The sequence below is a fragment of the Mizuhopecten yessoensis genome, unplaced genomic scaffold (assembly GCF_002113885.1).
Source record: "Mizuhopecten yessoensis strain PY_sf001 unplaced genomic scaffold, ASM211388v2 scaffold4025, whole genome shotgun sequence".
NCBI classification, from domain to species: Eukaryota; Metazoa; Mollusca; class Bivalvia; order Pectinida; family Pectinidae; genus Mizuhopecten; species Mizuhopecten yessoensis.
In genome coordinates this window covers 171,527-191,201 of record NW_018405338.1, presented here as the reverse complement: position 1 = coordinate 191,201, position 19,675 = coordinate 171,527, and the positions used below count along the sequence as shown (strand labels likewise).

General features: G+C 36.7%; 1 protein-coding gene and 1 pseudogene across 1 annotated transcript; one reads left to right on the top strand and one right to left on the bottom strand.

The window, feature by feature from the left end:
• Nucleotides 1-131: 131 nt before the first annotated feature.
• Nucleotides 132-6,938, bottom strand: LOC110448369. Its single transcript, XM_021494560.1, has 4 exons — nucleotides 6,785-6,938; nucleotides 1,853-2,373; nucleotides 1,225-1,362; nucleotides 132-612 (listed from the first exon to the last, which is right to left on the bottom strand). Exons 1-4 carry the CDS (start codon nucleotides 6,835-6,837, stop codon nucleotides 224-226), a joined length of 1,101 nt encoding a protein of 366 aa, XP_021350235.1. The 5' UTR covers nucleotides 6,838-6,938; the 3' UTR covers nucleotides 132-223.
• A 5,236-nt stretch (nucleotides 6,939-12,174) lies between these two features.
• LOC110448367 overlaps nucleotides 12,175-19,675 on the top strand; it is a 28,598-nt pseudogene continuing 21,097 nt past the window's right edge.

Here is a 19,675-nt window from a genome sequence, read left to right as displayed (position 1 = left end):
ACAAATAAACCATGAACAGTAATACCATGAGTTACGTTGGATAAAGCGGTTACCGGGGAAGTCCTTAGAGACAATTCAAATGTATTCAACATGAATCGATACTACACCACAGTAGTAATCAGTATAACTTTAGATAAAACCAATTCACTTATTAAGATTTCCATATTACGCAATTGCATGTTGAACTGAATTGTCCTCAACTGAATGGAAGTCTCACATATGATTACTCAAACAGTTTCTTTGTCAGATTGTGCGAATCTGACAGATCTAGTGCACTCTTCAGTGCTTCCATCTTGACGGCCTTCACAGTTTTACTGCCGTCACCAGACTCGAGACTCATAGCTAGCACAGTGGAGTTTTCGTCAACTATACATGGGCTTCCCATTTCACAGGTCAGGCAAACGTCGGTGAAATTTTCAGGTGATTCTGAACCTGTAGACAAGCGTAGTCGCCTCGGTGGTCGTCTGAAAATCTTTTTTTCCAATTTGATGACAGCAACACCTAGATCTTCGTCAACGAACTTCAAAGATTTCAGACGAAATTTCTCTGTATTTCTTGACTTTGTCACCGGAAACTCAACATGTCCGTCCATCTTCTTTGTTGAGGCACGTTCTAGAAAGGGAAAAGAGTAAGATTTGAAATTGAATTGACCAATTCTTATCACACTAAGGAAAGTTGAAGAACTTCACGGGTTCAAAACAATTGTAATTCAATGATCATGTTTGTTTATTTATATGTATTGAATAAAATGCTGCGCTCCACCATGAATACAGTATGCAACTTGTATATACAGTAAAAACGCGTTTAACTTTTTATCTCTCATTTATTTAAGAATAATGCAATATTATCCTCATTGGTGTAGTCAGAGTCTGGTCTGTGGATGATGAGGATCAAAGGTGAGGTTCACAAGGTTACCACAGATTGAATTTAAAAGAAAGACAGGTCTGACACAATAATAGACGTTAAACGGAGTCTGAACCAAGTAGCAGTAGCAATGGTCTGATCAACCATGTCTATGGTTAATAATTATTACGTATTTAACAAACTCATTAATTAAAGCAGAAAGCTAAACAAAGTTAACATTTACTGAACTGTACTGATTATTTCGTCAGCTTCGTACGATATCATGTAGAGAGTTAATAGTTTACAAATAGTTACCATATTGATCATTTCGTCAGCTTCGTACGATATCCTGTAAAGAGTAAATAGTTTACAAATAGTTACCATGTTGCATTGCTGCACTGGCTGTTGTGATGACGTAGCTATCGCCGACCCGGAAGCATTTGGCAACCCATTCACCATCGTATACAAGTGTACCAACAGCACAGAGGCTTTCCTGTGACAGCTGTACATCATTTTCACCTGCAAATGAAGGTAACATTTAAAACAGTTTTATTGTAACGGTATTTAAAGCAAAACACACATAAACAGTATACGCTTATAAAACGAATTAATATTTACTGTGAAATCGGATATTTCGAGGGAAACAAATATCGTATTTTTCCGAAAGAAAATGTGGGTACATCAATTCGTGGATTACGAGTACCCCCTAATACGGAAAATTGCTTTATGTCTAACTTGCAACTACCTCGTGGACCTATGAATTCGCAAATGAAGAATACCCACGAAACCAACGAAATTAAAAACCCAACGAAAATTAGTTAACTGATATACTACGCAAGTTTAACGGTATTTAAGCAAATGCCCACAAAAAGGGTACATTCATAAAACGTATTAATATTTATTTTAAAATAAGTTACAACATATTTAATAAATGTCGCCTAACAAATGTCATACATGGTATAATATAAGCGTAAACATCCCCCTCTTGATATTGGCTTTGTGGTTTTACCGTTTTTAAGCTGAGAATTGTTGCAGTCAAGAAGCTTTACTCCTTGTCCGTAGAGACTTTCTAATCCAGCAGTACAGTTTATAGTCAAAGCAAGCTTTCCCATCCATATTTGCTTGGGTGTGTACTGTATGTTTATTGGGTGTATGAACCCAATTTTTGGTGGCAATGTGCATGCATCAAGTTTCACCGGGATAATCTGCTGGTGCAGACCATTATCTTTCTGCAAGTGAAGGTAAATTGCGACGTTCAATTCGTGTTCAACCCATAGAGATCCAAGAGATGCTTCAGACAAAAGGATGACAATTTTAAATGATTTTTTAAGAAATAAGTCTATATTGTCCACAATTGCAAGTCCAGGTAGGAAATCCCGGTCATGGACGCAACACTTCAGTCCGTACTGAGACTCCAGGTTTGACGCTATATCAAAAGCAATCTCGCTATCTTTTGAATTTGTCTTGTACACAATGTAGGCATGATATTCCTTTCCAGGTGGTAGCTCCACCGACGGTATGAGGCAAGCACTGGAAAAAGATATACGAGTTATTTTTTTTCTCTACAGAAAATGGAGTTCAATATTAGAAACAGGAATGACACTCTATAGATACCATTGCTCTTGAGGCTGGCTTATAACCCCCTAATTTGTTATCCGGGCACCTGAAAGATAAAATAGATACATACTGCAACCTAGAAAACATGAACAATGCTCATAATACACCAACCATACTGATTCCATGGATCTATTTTAGTAACAATGACCGCTCCTACTTGTCAACGGTTTATCTTAAGGTTAATCATACTAAGAAGTTTCATTAAAAATTGTCCAGAAGTACGACCGCTTGAGTGATGAATTGAGTGCGAGGGTAAGCAGCTTTTTCAGTGATGGTAACCTGACCATTTGACAGATCACACTTATACTCCAACTTGTACATGGTATGTTAAGGATAAGCATACTTGTGGAGTTTTACTAAGTATCTGTGTAGTATCAAAGATCAATATCAGAGTAGTACAGGGAACGTAAGATTAGGTGTAGTAGAGACTACCACAAAGATCTATATCAGAGTAGTACAGGGAACGTAAGGTTAGGTGTAGTAGAGACTACCACAAAGCTTAATATCAGAACCAACAACCAACGCTGCTCCAAAGTAGATTTCCCTGAGACAAGACACTTTATTACGTCTAGCCATAGTTGAAAAAGACATGCAGGTAGTTGCCACATACCATTACCTGACCTTGAACGAATCAAGACGGCGTACTAAGAATATGTCTTCGATCATCAACCTACACACCCGCTACCCGCAAGGTATGAATGAACGATAAGCGCTTGTTCTCATTTCATTTCACTTTTCGGCAGGTTAATGGTTCATTGATATTAGTCTGCTGACTCACAGACCTTCTGCTACATGTCAGTGTATGAGGCTGGCAGGCGTTGTCAGATTTAGTGGACGAGTTGTCTGTTTCCCCGTGTATTGTAAATTTCTGCAATTTCGTCACTACTTTGTAACACTTATTTCTTCTACGCCCAATAATTTTGTAAATATTTATCCTTCGGAATGTTAGATATTCACCAAATATACACCTGTTAAAAATGTTATTTCGAGGGATTTTACTCCAAACTTAACTTTTCATCACTGGAATTGTGGTGATAAATTCTTTTTGACAGATTTATTTTTAAGCTTCACCATTTCATTTATCAGGTGAAGGTTTCCCGTTATTTTCTTATGTCTTTTTTGTTGATCGCGCATACGCAGTACAACTGGTCAACAATGCATTCAGTGTAAGTTCTGCGTTGGCTTGAGCTTGCCAAGGAGATCATTTCTTTTAAAGGTGGGGTCAACATCTGGCCACCACTTTAATTTCTTTTATTTTTTTGCCATATGTAGATTCATAAAAATGATCAATAACTGCATAAATGATTATTCATAATTATTGCTGATAACCGTAGTGGACCCCCTTGCATAATACCAGGTTGAGTGACGGGGGTATCCTAACAAAATGACAGATATGTGTCACAGGCGAATGTTGTTTTGAAAATGAATTATGATAGTGTACAGTGTATATAATTACTGGTTTTTTATACTAAATATGTCATATTGGTATACATGAAGTAAGCGTCGTTTAATTAGAAAAACATGCAAAATGTTCACTAAATTTAAAATATAACCTACATTGTCAACTTGCCTATATATAGTTACAATGGTAGTCTATATTTTAAACTTCTTTAAAAACTTCCCATATATATTCTGTCTACAGAATTATTTGTATGTAATCAAAACCGGTAAAGTACTTTTTTGAGCATGCCAAACATGATCAAAGGTCAATTTCACATAATCATGGAGATTTGATTATCAATGTTTATCAAGGTTAATACCGATACATTTTCTGTTTTCGTATAATACCAAAACACTTTGATATAACACAATATTTTAAAGTTATGTGCAGTAATAACAACTCATGAATATGTATCCTGCCAAAGTTATATTTCCTCTGGAAAACTTCTTAAGGTTGAGATTGTGTTATAAACAAAGATATGCAGTTATATAAAACAATAAAATAATCGTAATAGTAAAACTATTATAAACTTAAGTATACCCCCCGCAACTGGAATCAGCTTGTCTGTACGTCTGTCCGTCCGTAGAAAAAGTTTGTCCGAACAACTACTTCTAAAGAAATGGACCAATTTCAACGAAAGTTTCCAGATATGATAGCTACCACATGAAATTGTGCATCCAGGTATTACTTTTTTCATTCTGACCCTTATTTTACAAAGTTATGGCACTTTGTTGAAAAATCATTGTCCGGACATGTCCTCCAAAACTAAGGGTTAAATTTCAACGAAAGTTAACAGATTTGATAACTACTACCTGTGTTGTGCATCCAGATTTTCTTTTCAATCTGACCCCTTTTTACGGAGAAATTGCCCAACTCCTCCAAAATTATGACGCCAATTTCAACGAAAGTATACAGATATGGTAACTGCCCCCTGACATTGTTCATCCAAGTAATACGTTTTCATTCCGGCCCTTTAAAAGGAGTAATGGCCCTTTGTTATGCCAGTAACCTATATACTTTAGTTATTACTGATAGAAGACTATGGATTTGCCTTTGTAAGCCTTTAGCTTACAGTTCTGGTTTATATAGGAGTTGGCGTATAAGTTAACCTTTGGCGTACAGTTCTAGATATTAATTTTCTTTGCCTATTAGCTATTCATTTAACAAAATATGAAGGAATATTACATTATTTTATATCGTTTACTTTAAAGCAAGGAAAGATATCCTTGTCTGACTCCCAATACCAACAGTTTCTCTTAGCAAATTGATTTTTGTGACCTTGAACGAAGGTCAAGGTCATCAACGTTTACAAAACTTTAATCAATTCACATGAACAACCTACTTGCCAAATATCAAGACCCAAGGACCTTTGGTCATTAAGAAACACAAGTTGAAGGAAAAGTGGAAAGAAAGCTATGTTTTTTCCTTATTTTTACCCAAAAGTGTTATATGACAAATTTACCGGTTGTCAATGTTTATGAAATTCCTGATGCTGAAATATATTATTGGTAGCCAACTTTTAAGCAAGTATTTTTACATTCTTTTTTTGCTTAAATCTTCAATAAAATGAACAATCCATTCTTGAAATTGTGTAATATTTGGCATCAAAATAACTGCTGGAATATGTTGCACACAATGATGATATAAGTTTATAGTAATTGTGTCATTTAAATGCTCTAGGAGGAATTGTATTACCGCACTTTTAACACCCAAACAGGTGTAAGTCAAAGAGGTCCTATTTATCATAAAATGAATTCTGAAACTAACTGTCCCTGATTTAAGCTTCCTTTACACATTCCTTTTTGGATTATCTTGTTTTAAAATTCCAAGCGGGGGCCAACGCTAATGTTAAATCTCCATCGGCGTTGACCGTACCTTTAAGCTACATTATATATCCTATTTTATCTATATTTTGTTCCTTATTTTTCTGAGTCTCGATAAAAGGGCGGATCGCTCCGAATAATTGACATCTACTTCATTGCTCCATTCTACCGAGAAATATGTCGGGTATGCTATTGTGCTATTGTGAGTAGCAATGCAATACATACACACATGATATAAACACTCGTTAGGTTATACACATGTATAAATAAATAAATATGGAAATTCCCAAAGCCTTACCACTTCCTGGTAGCATATATAGCCCTCACGCCTAAACTCGACTTAAGACGGTTTGTTAAATCATCTTAGGCTTAGCAAAATTAATTACCATAATTTCAAGACAAATGTTTTCGTCATGAATGTGATATGTTTTGTTTCATTCTTTCATTTGATCTATTTCATTACATAATGTTCAGCCGATCTGTTTTCTAAATGCTAAAAATGTATTCTACAAGACACATTTATCATGACTCAAATAACTCTTAACATTTCAACAACATCATTAATTTCAATAAGAAATGAACAAAGGTTGGAGTTTTAACAGTAAGAAGACTTCTTATAATATAACTTTGCATTGAATATAGAGTCAATAATATTTAAAACGTTTTGTTCAGCTTGGCAAGAAGCATAGTGAAGAACAGAAAACATTCTCGTTAACTAAAAATTAAAAGACCTGGGTGTATGGGTGTAAAAATTTCCGGCAAAATTTTTCCTCTTTCCCTATTATTTTTTTTACAATATTTGTTATGTTGTATCAAAAGGCATGTAAAAAGAATCAAACACAACAGGAATTATTCTAATAGAGTAACATTTGTCCTGGCAATGCCGGAAAGCCTTTCCGGAATATTCCTGTGACGGTTTTTTTTTCTTACATAATAACAAAACAAAAACATATTCCCGTACACTTCAACACCGTTCTTAACTTATTGTATAGGATATAATAATTATCAGTAAACATATATTAGTAGAGATGTTCGAATATAAACAGGAAAAAACACTCACGCCATTTTGTTGTTTCGGGATGGAATTCCTAACAGTTCAATTTTTACCCCCATTACTATATATATATAAAATACCAAGTAAACGTCTACTGTTTTAGGTCATAAAAGAAAGGTAAATATATGGAACTTTAAACACAAACCATCAGCTGAGTCACTTTATAACCCAACGCGGAAGTATGCTATGTCTATGTGACTACGGAGAAGGAAGAGACCATTCTAAGGCAGTACGCTTACAGCTGTCTACTGTAATACCTTGTTTCATTGGTTACAGTTACTGTCATCGCAGGTTTAATGAAGTACATGTACACCTGCTGTCGTATCTGCATTATAGGGTACACCTACTGTCACACGTGGTAAATAGAGTTAACCTACTCTTATAGTTGGTTTATGCAGTACACCTTATATCATATTTGGATTAAAGGGTACAACTACAGTGTACTGTCATATCTGGTTTATAGAGTACACCTACTGACATATCTGATTATAGGGTACACCTACTGTCATATCTGGATTATAGGGTACACCTTCAATCGTTTCTGGTTGTATAGAGTGTAACTCCTGTTACATCTGGTTTAATAGAGTACATTTACAACTGTATCTGGTTTTATATAGTACGCTTACTGTCATATCTGGTTTATAGAGTACACCTTCTGTAATATCTGTTTTAAAAAGTACATCAACTGTCATATCAGGTAAGTAGATTACACCTTCTATCATATCTGGTTAAAAGAGTACACCTACTGTCATATTTGGTTTATAAATTCACCTACTGTCATATATGGTTTTTAACGGTACACCTACAATGTGTACTATCGTTTCTGTTTTCTTAGAGCATAACTTCTGTTATATCTGGTTTTATAGAGTACACCTACAATCGTTTCTGGTTTTATAGAGCGTAACTACTGTTACATCTGGTTTAAAAGGATACATTTACAACTGTATCTGGTTTTATATAGTAGGCTTACTGTCATATCTGGTTTATAGAGTACACCTTCTGTAATATCTGGTTTAAAAAGTACATCAACTGTCATATCAGGTAAGTAGATTACACCTTCTATCATATCTGGTTAAAAGAGTACACCTACTGTCATATTTGGTTTATAAATTCACCTACTGTCATATATGGTTTTATAGAGTACACCTACAATGTGTACTATCGTTTCTAATTTTTTAGAGCATAACTACTGTTATATCTGGTTTTATAGAGTACACCTACAATTGTATATTGTTCTATAGAGTACGCCCACTGTCATATCTGGTTTATACAGTACGCCTTCTGTAATATCTGGTTTATAGAGTACACCTACTGTCATATCAGGTTAGTAGATTACACCTACTGTCATATCTTGTTCATATGGTACACTTACAATCGTACCTTGTTTTAAAGAATACACCTTCAATTGTATCTGGTTTATAGAGTACACTTACTGTCATATCTGGTTTACAAAGTACATCTACCGTCATATCTGGTTAGTAGATTACACCTACTGCCATACATGTATCAGGTTTAAAGGGAACAACCTTCTGTCATATCTGGTTTATAAACAATATGGTTTATATAGTACTACAATGGTCATATCAGGGTAATATAGTACATCTAGTGTCATATCTGGTTGATAGGGTGTACCTACTGTCATATCTAGTTTATAAATGTAACCCGGGTATATATATGATATATATATATATAGTGTGTGTATATATAAATTACAACAAGTGCTGTCAACTGGCTGTATACACGTGTGTTGACCCGTCTGGTAAACAGTGTACGTCATCAGTTCGGAATGTATGTACCTGTGTTGTTATGTTCTGTTCCAACATTCTGCCTAAATTGTACACCCACGTAAGGGAACGTTAGCGTAAGGTTAAGGCAGGTTAGCTTGACGTATTTCAGTGTTCTGGGAGGGGGTTTTCACCGTTATAGAATAGTTACATTTACCTATAGGCCTTATTTTACCATGTGTGGGCTAATTAATACATATAGGTTCACTTCACTTCATTCTTTTCTCTTCACTGTAGGTTTTGTTCTGTCTTGTGTTGATTGATTTATAACTCGAATACTCCTCCACATCTGTCGGACCTGTGTCTGACTGTACAGACGGACGCAGCGGGACATTATTGGGGATTGCCGCAGGTCAGTTTGTCGGTAGTTTTGGGGAAAACCTAAATTACTATACGATCACTTACATCTGCCGATACTGGACAGGCTCTCCCCACGGACGTCCTATTACACCATGTTATATGTATAAATTGTTTTGGGTGTAAGGGTAGCTTAATGTCGTCGTTGAAGGTATGTGTTAGTGACGCGCGGACGGAGGTAACGTGTAGACCATACAGTTACAGCATAGACTATGGTTTGAGTCTGAATTACGTTTGTTTGTTGATATATACATATTATCACTACGGGTACGTTATACACCACATCGTTATAACTTAAAATATAGGGTTGTATCGTGACAAATATCTTTCTATTAAATTGTTAAATGTGAATATATGCTAAATGTGAATATGTGTGTAATTTTGTAAATTAGTATTAAATAATACATGATTGAAGAAATCTTGTAGACAGGGGGCTCCCAAACCACTGAATAGTTCTCGATTTATGGTATATGCTGGTGTACCAAAATATATATGAGAGTACCTTGCAGGTAGGGGGTTCTCAAACCACATGGTAGTTCTCAGATAGATGTGACCTTTTTCAGGTTTGATATTTGTGTGAAGTTTATGTGTTATCTGTTGTGTCGTGGTAGGTAATTAGGTGTAATTTTGAGGTTTAAAGAGATAACAGGCCCAATAGAGATACTGTTCCCAGATCATTTGGGTAGCCTGGAATCTTGTACCTAGCTGTATTATATATACAGTGTATATTGATAGTTACTGTGTGGTAGGTAGGTTATATTTAAGGAACCTTGTCGGTAGGGATTAGCCCAACCACTTGGCAGATAGTGATATACGTCAGGTAAATAAGAGTTCACAGGTGCATGTCTTGTAGGTAGGGGATGCCAAATCACTTGGCTAGCTTGTGCAATTCTGGTTGATCTTTTACATTTTGTTTTAATTTTTGTTTTGTCATTTTCTATATATAGTTGTATTTTGTGAATATTTTGTTTAAGTTAAAATGGCTGGAAGAACTCGTTCAACCAAGAAGGAGTTGAAAATGCTTGAGTCCTTAAGGGAGACGGGGAGGTATGTTATTACCCCACTTTCTGAGAAGGCAGTATGCACTCCTAAGGTTAGGCCACAAAAAAGATCCATATTTAGGGGATTTTAAGGATGAGGAAGATGAGGGATGACCATTGATGTTTGGCAATGATACTAAGGCCCATGTACTTAGTTTTTGCCTTCAATTTTGCTATGACATATTCCAGGGGTGTAGAGAGCGAAAGTGAGCGTAACCCTTGATATCGAGGATGTGGAGTAGCATAAGGGAGATAAATCTGTAGTTGTCGTTGCATGATCTATTGGGACACATTACATGCTTGTGGAATCATTTTAACATTTGTTGATCTCATTCTAGCGTGTTGTTGATAGAAATTTATCAGAGACACGTCTTTAACATACAAAGATTGATGTATTGGTAGTATTTGTATCCTGATACTTTGGATGGGTAAACATCGACCCCCGTTGTATCCACACATACAACATTTCAGTTATTGGCAATTGAGGGATAAACTCCCTCTACCCATACTTAAAGTGATTTTTTAATATTACCACTTTAATTCATTCAGAGAACCATTTGTGGTGCTGTGTTGGATGAGACGGGGTTCTTTCCTTTCCCTGTAATTTATTTAATATTTAATCCTCTTGATTTAGGGATAATGGGAACATTTTTTATTGAAATAATTTGGATCATTCTTGATAAGTTGATTTTTTAATTAAAATATGATGACGGACTCTGCACTCTAGCATAAGATCAATCTTCATGGATTCCATGATAATGACATAAGTACAACAGGGAAAGATCATGATTGGAACCAAAGTACTCGAAATTGTTGACGAATATCAGAAGCATCTGTGTTTCCTGACCAGTAATTACCCATCCCAGTCCCTTTACAATATATTTCATTTATTCACAATGGAAAAATTTAAAATAGAGATGGCCGGGAGTTGCGTAAGGGAAACAACTCTGTAGATATCCTGCAATGATGGAATATACATGCATAAAGCACTGACAAAGAAACGTTTTTATATAGTGAAATGAACTATAACACCATATTATAGATGAATATGTTGAAGCGCCATTGCTGTCGTCTGCTTCAGTCACTCGGAACTGAGTTATATTGGTACATGCACTTTTTTCTAGACAGGCTCCAAATGTGGGAAATATGACCGGGAATCACGAGCGTGTGGGGTCGAGAAGATGTTGTAGTTTTCCCTCGTGTGATCATTATATTCCAATCAGACACGTTATATAGGTGTGGTTTGATCACATGTGTGAAATATCACATGCTTGTTTAATCGTTTTTATCTTCGTTGACCTCATTATAGTGTAACACTATTTAGCTAATAAAACGGCAGGTACTTGTGATAAACAGGTAACACGTATATGTTTCGGTATCAAAGCATACATGGACTTTGGATTGGGGCGTTTCATCAGTCTAGCACACATATTGAGAGAAACCCAGCTCAAAGATTTACTGCGAAATACATTCACATATTAGCTTACAAATTATCTAACAATGTTACGGTCTATAAAACGGGTGTTTCAATCAGATTGATTAATCGATTCAATTCACCGATAATATCGACGCTATAATACAGAGATATCTGTATTGTAAATATTGGTGTTGTGACATTTTCGAAGAGGAAAAATGTATCGCCTGATAAATGTATTATACGCATTGGTTGTTTGATGGGTTAAAGGCGGATACGTGAATGATTCGTGTATTGTAAGTTTCGTGTAAATTTGGAGGAGGATACATTCACCGCTTTTATACCATGTGTAGGACGCAATCACATTTCTTTGACTAAGTGTTTTTATTTGAAATAATTTAAGAGCCCCTTTTTCCTACACGTACATAATATTATGCTGGTAATTGACTGCCTTTACTCTATTAGGCCTCCTCGAGTGGGAGGAAGTGCTCAAATATTAAATCCTTTCAGGGAACGGATGGTAGAACCTAGGTGTTCCAAACTGTTGACAGATGTCTTCACTAATTGAGCATCCTGTCTCTAATATTAACCCAGTCTGAGTCTCTCTACCTTATATAGATATGTCACATGCAGGTACAATCGTTATCGTCTTTGTTGACTGCATTCTACCCAGTAAGTGTCATGTTATCTAACCAATAAAACAGCAGTTAGATGTATACGTCATTAACGCGACAAGGTAAATAAACAGGTAAAAGGTATAAATATCTGCATCAAACCTCAAATTGAACATTGGATGGGGGCTTTTCGTCTGATAGGTTGAGAAATAACCAGCTCAGAGACCGACTAGCAAATAAGATCATAGACTAAATTACGAATCCTCCTGCAGCGTATACGTAATAGTCTACAAGAAAGGTAAGTCTACCTTGTTGCTGCTTATATGTTGTTTTAAAGATACACGCAGTGTATTGATAATTGAATTATTACTATACAGAGATTTATGTACTTTAAGTAATGATAAGGCGATGCATGTGCATGTAGTTTGAGGGAGTAAGGGTTTATTAAATGTATTCATTTTGTGACACTTAAAATGAAGATACATGTATTTCGAGTTTTGTTATAGCTTTGGTGATGTTTCTAGTGTTTGTCATACAAATTCCTGTATAAAGAATGTTTCTGGTCAACTCGGGCTTTTTTTTTTTTTTTAAATTACCATCTTCCTCTTATACGTCCCCATTTCTCCTTAGGAGAAAGTGCTAGGTGGTACACACCATTCCCCTCCATTTATATAGTACAGACCCTAGTACAGGCCCTGCTCACTGATTATCGCCCAGTCCAGTTTCTATATCGTTTTTTTTTTGTTCAACATGTGTGTCCTTAATTATAAGCTAATTATAAGATTTTTCTGCGAATAGTGTAACGGAGACGACTCATCAGGAAAGTGTTTATTAGGACATGTCACACGCGTACATATTCGAAAGGTGGCAAGTTCGAGTCTCGTCACGGCAATGTTTGTGTCTTAGAACAAGATACTTTACTCCGCTTGTTCCAGGCTACTCAGCTGTAAATGAGTACGTGGTTGCGCAGTGCTAGAAGTGTTGAATGCTAGCTATGAGCGCCGAAATGGCAGCATCGGCTGCATGGTCCCCAGGGATTCGATAAATATATTGGCTCGCTAAAAAAGGCCCTATAACCACAGATAATAACGTGTGAATCGCTTTGAGACGACCTTCATACTAAGTTGTGATAAAGCGGTACATACGAACCTCGAATAATAATTATTTTTATTATGTTATCATCCTTGTTGGCCTCATTATATGTATCATTACCTAACCAATAAACCGACAGGTCGTCCATGTTTACGTCATTAGCGTGACAAGATATATAAACAGGTAAATCTACCCCTATCGAACCTCAAATTGTACATTCGATTTGGGCGTTTCATCTGCTAAATTGAAAATTAACAACTCAGAATTTTACTTAGAGACTGAATTACGAATAAGCTCACTGCGTTTAAAGGTGTACAAAAAAGGGAGTTTTTCATTTTTTTCTACCGTGTTACTGGTTATTTAAGGTGAATTTATAATTATTGTTGCCATCTTTGTTGACCTCTTTCTTGTTTTTGTAGCATTTTGTAACCATTAAAACACTAGGTAAATGTAAACGAAATGAATATGATCAAGGAGATAAACAGCTAACATGAATATCTATTTTTATCAACCTTAAATCGTACTTTGGAGGCAGGCGTTTTACCAGATATATTTAAAAAAGAGATTCACTACAAAATACATTACAAAGAATAGATATTATTCAGTTCACATAAAAATATTCTCTAGAAGAGGTAAGTTTATGATACCTGTCGTACAAGATTATTTCATTGGATTTATAGATACACTGAATGTACTGATTATTGATCTGTATAGATACAATGAAATCGATAAATCATATCCATCCGTCTCCTTGCTAGATTCTACAGGTAATCCGCTTCATGTTAGCCTTCTACTTGTTAGCCCCTACTTAGTACCATTAACTCCTCCTACCTGAACATATCTCCATGCACGTCTTCTACTTGTCAACCCCTATCCGTTATCCCTAGCTTCTCTACCTATTATCCTCTTCATGCTAGCCTTCGTCTTGTTTGCTCCGAACTGTTACCCCCAACTCTTCAAAGCTTTGGTCACCTTCATGTTATCGTTCTACTTGTGAGCCCCTACCTGTAAATATCTTCATGTTAGACTTTTACTTGTCTTGACCTACATGGTACCTCGTCTCCCCCATGCACTCCCCTTCATGTTAGCCTTCTACTTGTTAGCCCCTACCTTTAACCCCTAACTTCTCCGACCTGTAATTATCTTCATGTTAGCCTTCAACTTGTTGGTCCCTACCTGTTCCCCATACATGTAGCTCCTACCTGTTTTCCTCTTCATACAAGCCTTCTACTTGTTAGTCCTTACCTGTTACCCCTAATTTCTACCTATAAATCTTCTCATGATAGATACTTCCTGTTATTCCGTTTCTTGTACTCTTCTCTTACCTGCACTCCCCTTTATCTTAGTACATCTTAGGCATTTTACTTGTTAGCCCGTACCTGTTATTTCTAGCTCCTCATACCTGTAATCCTATTTATAATAACATTCTTCTTGTTGCCCCGAATTGTTACCACCAACTCTGCCTCGCTTTGGTCGTCTTCATGTTATCGTTTTACTTGTCAGCTCCCTAAATATTACCCTTAACTCCTCCTACATGCAAATCTCATTTTCTACTTGTCAATTCCTACCTGTTATACCTAGATATGCATACCTGCATTCCCTTAATGATAACCTTCTACTTGTGAGCCCCTACCTATGAACCCTAACTCCGTCTACCTGTAACCGCTTTCCTGTTACTTCCTCACTTTTTTCATCTTTTAACTCTCCCTGTTAGTCTCCTACCTGTTTTATCCTGTTCATCTAAGCATTTTCCATGTTGGACGTGTACATGTTTCCCCCTACCTGTTAGTCATTTTCTTTTAAAACTTCTACTTTGTCGACCCCTGGCTGTACATCCCCTGCTTCTAAGCCCTATATGATGCTAGTCATCTACCTGTAAGCCTCGTATCTGATAAATCTCAACGTGATAGCCTTCAACGTTCCAGTCCTTCCCCCGTGAGTTTTCTACCTGCTTTTACATCCTCCACCTGTTAGTCATCTACCTATTTCCATTCTCCATGTATATGAAACGAGTATATTTGAGAAATGTGCTGAGAAATATCATAAACAATTCGCTTACAAATTAAAGAAACAGATTACTTATAGGAGGAGTTTTCATTTTGCTTGCCTGAAATTATTTTGACAAGATTTGGGAAGAACAGTGTATGGTTAAAAGAACTTTATCAGAGATACATGTTTAATATATCTAGGTTCATGTATTGTAAGTAGTTGTATCCTGACACTTTGGATGAATAAACATCGCCGTTTCCAATGTATCCATGCATACAACAATTAATTTCCAATTCTTGTCAATTTAGCTAAACCCCCTAAACCCATACATAAGGTATACCCCCTTTAAAAAAAAGATTACTACCTTCATAGCATAAGACCGCGGTTAGTGGATTCCGTGGTACTGAAATAAGTACAACAGGGAAAGATCATGATTGGAACCAACGTACTCAAAGTTCTAGACGAACAGCATAATCAAGTGTGCATCCTGACCAGTAATCACCCGTCCTAGTCCCCCTGCAATATATATCAATCAGTCTGAGTATTTTCAATACTAGAATATCCAATAGATCTGTCTGGGAGTAGCGGAAGGGAGACAACTCAGAAGGTATCATGAAATGTCTTATATATATTAAGGGCACTAAAGCAATAACACTATACATTTTAATATGACGAAATAAAATTATAACACAATGTTAAAGATGAACATGTGGAAGCGCCATTGATGTCTTCTGCTTTCTAGAGAGGCTCCAATTGTCGGGAAAATGATTGGGGAACTCGAGCGCGTGAGGTCGAGAAGATGTCGTATATCTCCCTCGTGTGATCATTATATCCCGATCAGACACGTTATATAGATGTGGTATGATGATAGTAAATATCACATGCTTGTTTTATTGTTTTTATCTTTGTTGACCTCATTCTAGTGTATTCTACCTAACCAACAATATACCAGGTGCATGTAAACGTCAATAATCTGACGAGGTTGATAAACAAGTAACAAGCATATATATTCTATCTGTTCAAACCTTTGAGTGTACTTGGGATTGGGGCGTTTCATCAGGACTAATTTTGATAGAAGACCTGCTCATAAATTATCTGCGAGCTACATTCACATCTTGACTTAAAATTATTCAACAATGTAAGTGTTTACAAAACGGGAATGCGTAATGATTTCTGCTACGTGATAAGTTGTTTTGATCAGATTGATAAATCCACTCTATTTATCGATAATATCATTGTTACCATACAATGATACAAGAGTTGTAAATCATGGTTTTTGTGATACGTGTGAAAAGGAATAATGTAATGCCTGCTACATGTATTATACGTATTGGATTTTGATAGTTTTAAGGACGATACTTTTTTGATTCATGTATTGTAAGTTTCGTGATAACTTGGAGGAGGATACAAAGTGTGGGACGCCTTCGCATCTCTTTGACTAAGTGTTTTATTTGAAATGAGTTAAGGGACCCTTTTCCCACACTTAAAGAATATAATGTTAGCAGTTTACTGCTTTTTCTATATTAGGTTCCATATCTCCTGGAGTAGGAGGGAGTGAACCAATAATAACTCCCCTTGGTTAAGGGATAATCGAACATATGTCTTCCAAACCTTTGACAAATGTCCTCACTAATTGCAGGTACAATCGTTATCGTTTTTGTTGACTGCATTTTACCGAGTAAGTGTAATGTTATCGAACCAATAAAACAGAAGTTAGATGCATACGTGATTAACGTGACCAGGTAGATATGCAGGTAAAAGGTATACCTATCAGCATCAAACCTCATATTGAACATTGGATGGGGGCGTTTTATCTGTAAGGTCGAGAAATTACCAGCTCATAATTTTACTGCCTAATAAGCTCACAGACTGAATTACGAATCAGCTCGCAGCGTAAATAAATACACAAAAAAAGGTTTATATTTTCTGCTGTGTTACTTGTTATTTGTTTATAAATTTCTGCTTTGTTACTTGTTATTGAAGGAGATTTAAAGAGATCGATGTGATCTTTGCTGACCTCTTTCTGGTTTTCTAACAAATCCAACACCTTGTAAACGAATACGACATTGATATGACCAAATAGATAAACAGTCACCACGTATATCTACCTTTATCAAACCTTAAATTGTACTTTGGAGGAGGCGTTCTACAATATATAGTAAGAAAAAGCTAGCAAAGAGATTCACTCCAAAAATAATTACGAAGTATAATTATTATTTAGTTCACATACAACATATCTATAGAACAGGTTAGATTATAATAACTGTCGTACAAGATGATTTAATAAGATTTATAAATAGACTACTGATTTAAAAACGGTGTAGATACAATGCAATCAATATATCCTTCCTTCTGCTTGTTCGTCTTTTAACTGTAAACCTCGTCCTGTTAGCGTTCTACTTGTAAGCCCCTACCTGTTGCCCCTAACTCCTTCCTGCATTCCTCTTCATGTAAGCCTTCTTCTTAATAGCCCCTACCTGTTGCCCCTAACTCCTCCTACCTGTATTCCTCTTCATGTAAACTTTCCTCTTAATAACCCCTACACGTTACCCATAACTCCTACCTGTAGTCCTCTACATGTAAGCCTTATACCTGTTAGCCTCTACCTGTTCCCATTAACTCCTACCTGTAATCCATTTAATGCTAGCCTTCTACTTGTTAGCCTCTACCTGGTACCACTAACTCCTCCTACCTGTAAATCTCTTCATGTTAGATTTGTACTTGTCTTGCCCTACATGGTACCTCATCTCCTACCTGTACTCCCCTTCATGTTAGCCTTCTACTTGTTAGCCCCTACCTGTGACCCCTAGCTACTACATGTAACCCTATGCAGGTTAGACTTCTACCTGTTAACCCCTACCTGTTAACCATAGCTCCTACCTCTAACCCTCATCAATGTTAGCTTTCTACTTGTTAGCCTTTACCTGTAACTCCTCCTACCTGTAAATCTCTTCATGTTAGACTTTTACTTGTCTTGCCCTACATATTACATCATCTCCTACCTGCACACCCTTTCATCTTAGCTTTCTATTTGTTAGCCCCTACCTTTTACCCGTGACTCCTCCTACCTGAAATCCTCTTCATGTAAGCCTTCTTCTTGATAGCCCCTACCTGTTACTCCTAACTACTGCCTGTAATCCTCTCTATGTTAACATTCAACTTGTTGCCCTACCTTTTACCCATTACTCCTACATGTAAGCCTCTTCATGTTAGACTTCTCCCTGTTAACCCCTACCTGTTCACCATAACTCCTACCTCTAACCCTCTTTCAGTGTTAGCCATCAACTTGTTAGTTCCTATCTGTAACTCCTCCTACCTGTAAATCTCTTCATGTTAGACTTTTACTTGTCTTGCCCTTCCTGATACCTCATTTCCTACATGTACTCCCCATTCATGTTAGCCTTCTACTTATTAGCCCATTCCTATTACTCCTAACTACTACCTGTAATCCTTTACTACTACCTGTAATCATCTTCATGTTAGCCTTCAACTTGTTAGCCCCTACATGTTACCCATAACTCCTACCTGTAATCCTCTTCATGTTAGCCTTCTACTTGTTAGCCCCTTTCTTTAACCCCTAACTCCTCCTACCTGTTATCCTCTTCATGTAAGCCTTCTTCGTGATAGCCCCCTACATGTTATCCAAAACTCCTAACTGTAATCCTTTTCATGTTAACCTTTTGATGGTTAACCTCCACCTGTAACCCTTTTCGTGTTAGTCTTCTTTTTGTAAGCTCCTACCTGTTCCCAACAACTACTACCTGTAAACCTTTCTATGTAAGCGTTCAACTTGTTAGAACTACCTTTTACCCCTAAATCCTCCTACCTGAAATCCTCTTCATGTAAGCCTTCTTCTTGATAGCCCCCACCTGTAACCCTTTACTATTACCTGTAATCCTTTTCATGTTAACCTTTAACTTGTTAGCCCATACCTATTACCCATAACTCCTACCAGTAATCCTCTTCATGTTTGCCTTCAACTTGTTAGCCCCTACCTGTTTCCCATAATTTCTGCCTGTAGTCATCTTCATGTTAGACTTCTACCTTTTAACCCCTACCTGTTAACCATGACTCCTACCTCTAACCCTCTTCAATGTTAGCCTTATACTTGTAAGCCCCTATCTTTTACTCGTAACTCCTCATACCTGCAATCCTCTCCATGTAAGCCTTCTTCCTGATATCCCCTACCTGTAACCCTTTACTCACGGGTGATCTAAATTTCCACTTAGACGATCTATCTAATGTTGATGCTCGCCAGTTCTCTAGTCTACTAGATTCCAGGGGTCTAATTCAGCATGTGACAGAAGCTACACACACCCATGGCCACACACTGGATGTGGTCATAACGAGGGAAGATAACTCAGTCATTCATGGAGCTATTTCAGTCATTGATCCATGTCTAAGTGATGTAAAGGGGAAGCAATCTGGTGATCATCTTGCTGTCCACACAACACTGAATTGTAGCAAGCCAGCACGTGCAAGGAAAGAAGTGAGCTTCCGGAAATTCCGCGAAATTTCAATACCAGATTTCAACAATGACATTCAGTCTTGTTCCGCCCTTCAATCTACTGAAGGCAAGGTTGATGATCTTGTTGAAGCATACACAT